At 39.4% G+C, this 6,436-nt stretch overlaps 1 protein-coding gene across 1 annotated transcript; it reads left to right on the forward strand.

Annotated features, from left to right (window-relative positions):
* The first annotated feature begins 208 nt into the window (after positions 1 to 208).
* LOC100340725 (olfactory receptor 5P1-like) lies at positions 209 to 1,144 on the forward strand. The gene has a single exon (XM_002708787.4). It carries the CDS (start codon positions 212 to 214, stop codon positions 1,142 to 1,144), a length of 933 nt encoding a protein of 310 aa, XP_002708833.1. The 5' UTR covers positions 209 to 211.
* Positions 1,145 to 6,436: the final 5,292 nt, after the last annotated feature.

Below are 6,436 nucleotides of genomic sequence, written 5' to 3' on the forward strand. Positions count from 1 at the left end.
AAGAGAGGAATAAAACTAATATCTCAGAAAGTGAGGCTCACCCATGTTTTTTCATAGAAAAAGAGAGAGACAAAACCCAATCCTGTTGATATTTACAGGTTAAGCAAAGAAAATAGCCACTGTAAATAAGTATGAGGAACAACCAATGAAAACCAGCAATAAAAGAAATGAATATTGACATCTCCCCCAGCAGGAACAAGTCACAGAGGAGATGGAGGTTGGAAACCACAGCACTGTGACAGAATTCATCCTTGTGGGGTTGACAGAGGACCCTACACTTTGTGTCATCTTCTTTGTGATGTTTCTAGGAATCTATGTTGTCACTTTAGTAGGCAATGTCAGCATAATCACTTTAATAAGAAGCTGCTCCCACCTTCACACCCCCATGTACCTCTTCCTCAGCCATTTGGCTTTTGTGGACATTGGGTATTCTACATCAGTCACACCTATAATGCTTATGGGATTCCTTGGTCATGGAATAGTTCTTCCTGTCATTGGCTGTGAAGCCCAGCTCTATTCTGTGGTGATGTTTGGGACAGCTGAGTGCTTCCTGCTGGCTGCCATGGCCTATGATCGTTACGTGGCCATCTGCTCACCCCTGCTCTACTCCACCCACATGGCCCCTGGAGTCTGCACTGTCTTCGTGGCGGCCTCCTATCTGGGTGGCTGTGTGAATGCTTCCACGTTTACTAGTTCTTTATTGAGCGTTTCCTTCTGTGGACCGAATCAGATAGATCACTTTTTTTGTGATTTCTCCCCCTTGTTGAAACTTTCCTGCTCAGATGTCTCCATTACTGAAATTATCCCTTCCATCTCTTCTGGCTCCATCATCGTGGTCACAGTGTTTGTCATAGCTGTCTCCTACATCTGCATCCTCATCACCATCTTGAAGATGCACTCCACAGAGGGGCGCCACAAAGCTTTCTCTACCTGCACCTCTCACCTCACTGCAGTCACTCTCTACTATGGGACGATTACCTTCATTTACGTGATGCCCAAGTCCAGCTACTCACTTGACCAGAACAAGGTGATGTCTGTGTTCTACACGGTGGTGATCCCCATGTTGAACCCCCTCATTTATAGTCTGAGGAACAGAGATGTAAAGGAGGCTCTGAGAAAGAAAATTGTCAGAATATATTCTTAGGATCCACTTCTTGAATTTAAGATGAACTATCCAGTTTTCATTTACCTGTATCACACTTAGTTCCTACCGCATGCTGCTTAACTAATTGCTTAAATTATAATCATATTTGTTTGTGCTAATTCACCTTAATAAATTTGTATTTCAATTAGGAAATGTTGTGACTTCTGAAACAATGACAGTAATAATTACCACTATTGTTGTAGATACCAAACACTTTTCCTTTACTTAACAAATAGTAACTTGCACTTACTATGTGCCAGGTCCCCCCCCCCCTTTTTTAAAGATTTATTTATTTATTTAAAAGTCAGAGTTACACAGAGAGAGAAGGAACTGCAGAGAGAGTGAGAGAGAGAGAAAAGTAGTTTATAAATACTAGACATTCAAAACAATGCAGCTATCCTAAAAACAGGCAGAACAGATGTCTGAATTTCCCCTTTGCATACTGAGAGATTATAGTTTACTTTCCACTTATGGTCAGTAGAGGTGCAGTCACATAGTAAATCCCCACAACCTTTCCAGGGCTTTTTTCTCTTGTAGTTATGAACATGGCATTGAGAGGGATATAGAACCCAAGAAGATGTTCTTTCAGTTTTGTTGGATATAGTTCAGTTTAATATAATAGTTTACTGAGTATTTTTGTGCTAGACACTGTGCTGATACAAAACACAAAACCACTGTCTGACCTCTCAACACTTACTATATTGCATACAATCTATGTATTCACTATAGATAATCTCAGAGTAACTCAGTACTTACAAATGCAACGAGGAACAGTATTCCAAAGGTAGGGAGAGAGTAGTATTTTTCTCAGCCAGGATTATAGTATAAAACTTTCTGGAGAATAAAGCACTAAAGCTTAGTCTTACAACTAAATGAAGCAAGGTAAGGGCATCAGAAAAGTATTCCAGGATAAGAGGCAACACAGAAATGGCATGTAAGAATGAAACGATAGGATATTTGAGGAATTGAAGTCTTTCAACATTTATGAAGCCTTAAAAATGGACTGAGAAGTAGTGATAGATGCTGTCAAATGGAAGCAGTTCATGAAGAACGATAAGTTTCACTTTAAGGTGTATTTTATCCCATGAAGAACTATACATTGGCTTTAGCAAAGAAGTAAAAATGGTTAGATGTATTCAGATCACTTTGACAAGAAAGTGAAGTTTGCCAGAAGATAAATATTCAAATCAATTTAATATAAAAATAAAAAATATATAGAGAGAGCAGCTTTGAGAAAACTTAGAATTGGCAGAAACTGTTGATTGTAAGATGTGGGAAATCAGAAAGAAGGAATATTCCAGGGTGACTCCTACAATTCCAATTCAAGTGAGTAGGTGCGGTTACTGGGAGCAGTCCACTATCAGAAGTCCTGAGGTAGATTAGGGAAAAAAACAGACTATACTAGGGTAGCTGTAAAATCTGTTATCACTCACACTGTGCCCACTGCTATCCCAAGAGCAGACATTGTAAGATGCAGAGCCCAGCTAAAAGAAAAAAAAACTGCTTAAATCTACAGGTTCCTATTCTGGAATCTTTTAATTCAATCCTACATTTCCTACCCTGCTTCTTCCTCATAACAGACATTCACAAGTAGGGATATTTTTACTTTTCTCTCCTGAGGTACTATTCCTGGTACTTTTGGTAAGTATCACCTACTGTCAGCTAAAAATTTCAGATGCACCCTGACTCCTTTGACATCTTAGTTACATAAACTTGAATTATGTGAATTCTTCAGTCCTGGATATAAAGATCAGCCTTCCTATAGACATTTTAGACTCATATCTTGGAGATCAGAGTTTTCAAGGGTCTCCTGTACTTTAACTCAGGTATTGGCTCTGGTAGTGGAAAATTAACTTAAGTCAAAGACCAGAGACAAAGACTTATTTCCAGATGTGTTAAGAGTAGTATCTCCTTCTTGCCATGTTTATGAATAATTTAGAAAGAAAGTGGTGAAGTAGGTTTCAAACATAAGTGATTTCTGCCTCAAATTCTATGAGGAACATTTTATCAAGTCTCATAAGTTGTTTTATAGGCCAACAAGGAACAATCATGTATCCGTGCATTTCAAAGGGTCAGGCATGTCATCTCATGGTTGATTTTCACCTGTCATATCACAGTGCCTGGATTTGACACTCTGCTTCAGCTTCTGACATCAACTTCCTGCTAATGAATACCCTGGAGGACAGTGATGATGGCTCAAGAGTTTGGATGCCTACCATTTATGAGTTCCCTGATTTCAGCCTGGCCCAGCCATGACTATTGTAGGCATTTGGGAAATGAATCAGAATATGGAAGCAAGCTCTCTCTGATTCTCAACAAATTCTTGAGCTTTCATTGTATCCTGGGAACTGAGCAAACATTTAAAGTGCTTCTATGAGGGACCAGTGCTGTGGTCTAGTGGGTTAAATCTCTGCCGGCAGCACTGGCAGCCCATATACGTGCTGGTTCAGGTTGGCTGCTCCACTTCTGATACACCTCCCTGCTAATGGCCAGCAAAAGCAGAGGAAGATGGCCCAAGTGCTTGGGCCCCTGCACTCACATAGGAGACTCAGAAGAAGCTCCTGGCTTCTGGCCCCGGATAGGCCCAGCTCTACCATTGTGGCCATTTGGGGAGTGAACTAGTGGATGTAAGACCTCTTTGTCTCTCCCTCTGTCTATAACTATGCCTCTCAAATAAATAAATAAATAAAGCTTTTTTTAAAAAAGACACTTTTATGAGTAGAACAGAACCCTCATGCAATTTAGATTTTTGTGGAATACACACTAGAGATTAACTAAACATCACAAATGCAGAACATGATAAGCACTGTGGAAGAAACAAACCAAAGGGATTGTTATTGGGTCACTTAGTGATATAGAGATGGCACCTGGGTATATCTAGAGAGTCCACTTTGGTTTCATTCAAATGCCCAATTCCATAGATAACTTTACGGCAATCCCCACTCTCTGAGACTCTTTCCTAAAGGTCTTATCAGCAAGGTAGTTGAATTTATTCTATAGCTCAGTATGCCAATAACAAGTATTTCATGTGACTAAAAAAGAAACTGAAGGCATTTCATGTTACCTAGCTTCAGGAAGCCCAGAGCATCTTTTCTACCCTCATCTACTGGTAACCTAAATTACTAGCTCCAGTTCAGATTCAAGGAGAAGGAAATTAGATTGTATTTCTCAAAGGGAGAATTAGCAAAGATGTTGTAGCCATCTCCAGCCTACTGCAATTTCTCTGGCCACAATTATTTATATGCTTCTCATGTGCCAAAATGCATTTACAGTCTCCCACAATCCCATAAAACATGCTATTAGGAATCAATACTGGCCGGTGCCGTGGCTCAATAGGCTGATCCTCCACCTTGCGGCGCCGGCACACCGGGTTCTAGTCCTGGTCAGGGCGCCAGATTCTGTCCCAGTTGCCCCTCTTCCAGGCCAGCTCTCTGCTATGGCCCGGGAGTGCAGTGGAGGATGGCCCAAGTCCTTGGGCCCTGTACCCCATGGGAGACCAGGATGAGCACCTGGCTCCTGCCATCGGATCAGTGCGGTGCGCCGGCCGCAGCGCGCCGGCCGCAGCGGCCATTGGAAGGTGGACCAACAGCAAAAGAAGGACCTTTCTCTCTCTCTCTCTCTCTCACTGTCCACTCTGCCTGTCAAAAAAATAAAAAAAAATTTAAAAAAAGAATCAATACTGAGTCTATCATCACAGGATTGAAATTAAGTTCAAGCATGATTGTTTGAGCACAACTCCTTAAAAATAGTCACTTGATCCAAGGTCAAGTGAAATAAAGAGAAAAGTCATTTGCTCTTATACAACTGACAACCGTTGAGACAAGGGTATGAAATCTGCCATAAATAGTCACATTCATAAGGGAGAATATAGAAATTATACAGCAATCATTGGCTCAAAGCAATTCCAAAATCTAACTTGATACACATTGCTGTTTCATTGATCAGGGCCCAGTCTTGCTCCCTTTTTGTAAATCTCTGTGTTTCTTGGCTCTGCCTTCTGGGTTGTTGGTTCCATCCTTTGAATAAGCCTTCCATTTCCAGGAAAAAAGGCCATGTTATACTTGAGTAGCTTTCTTGTCTATTTACTAATCACTGTAGATTGAAAGTTGAAAGATCTCTTTTTAATTCACACTATCCCTAACTCCTTTAAACAACACTCTATAACTTCCCCAAAAACATTATGGGATTCATCAGTGACATTTCTAAACTATTAACTATAGTAATATCATTTGACCTAGAAATTTCACTCCTAGATATATGCCCAAGAGAAATAAAAATATGTCACACCAAAATATCACAAATTGTTTTAGGTCATTCATATGAAATGCCCATATATAGAGAGACAAAAAGTACACTAACGGTATTTAGTGACTAGGGGAATAGGTGCATGTGAGCTGATAATAAAAGGATACATGACTCCTTTTATGAGGTTCTAAAAATATTCTAATATTGTGGAGAAACTCACAAACACCTGTGGATATACTAAAATCCACTGAATTGTATAACATAAATGTGTGAGCTGTAATGATATGTAAATTGTATTTCAACAGAGCTATTAAAATATTTTGGGGTTTCCTGTGTATCATATCATAATTTATTGAATTAGACAAAAAAAAAACACCTAAATCCATTATGTAAATCTATTTAGATAATTCTTTTTCTGGAGGCTCGTGAGGTTATTGTGAGAACCCCTTGAGATTTTATTAACATTTTTTTAAAGAGAGGCTCACTGAGCCATGCCATTAGGTTTATTAAAAGCATGTAGTCTAGTTGAAGGGATGAATGAAGCCTTAAATCTTTTCAGGGTCTAAGCAAATGATCTCACAGCATCAATCTGGAGTTGACATTTGACGTGAAGCCATTTTGTCCCTAGAGAATCTTATTTTCTGGAAGAGACTAAGGACGAAAATAGCCTTATTTTCAAATACAGCAAGATCTAGCTTCTGTAGATTTGTTTTCTATATTTTTTTCAAAAACTAACCAAATTCTTCTTTAGTTCATTGCTCTCTTGGTATATTTTATAATAGGCACCTAGCCGGTAAGAAGCCTGGAAACAGTTTCTACAATCTTCCCGAGAACCTTCCCATCTAGATCCAAAAGAATATTAGAGAGCCTTTCTACTTTCCATTTTATCACAGGTGACAACATTGTCAAACTTTTCATCAGTATTCAGTAACTGTCTTCCTTTTCTCAGTTCTTAAATGTTTTCCTAAACCCTCACTATCTATTACTGTTGAATGTAGTCTATTATTTCCCAGAGGAATTGAGATTGGGCACATAATTTTGGGAGTG

Source organism: Oryctolagus cuniculus, chromosome 1 (genome assembly GCF_051225735.1).
Source record: "Oryctolagus cuniculus isolate XC-2025 breed Fujian yellow rabbit chromosome 1, ASM5122573v1, whole genome shotgun sequence".
Lineage (NCBI taxonomy): Eukaryota > Metazoa > Chordata > Mammalia > Lagomorpha > Leporidae > Oryctolagus > Oryctolagus cuniculus.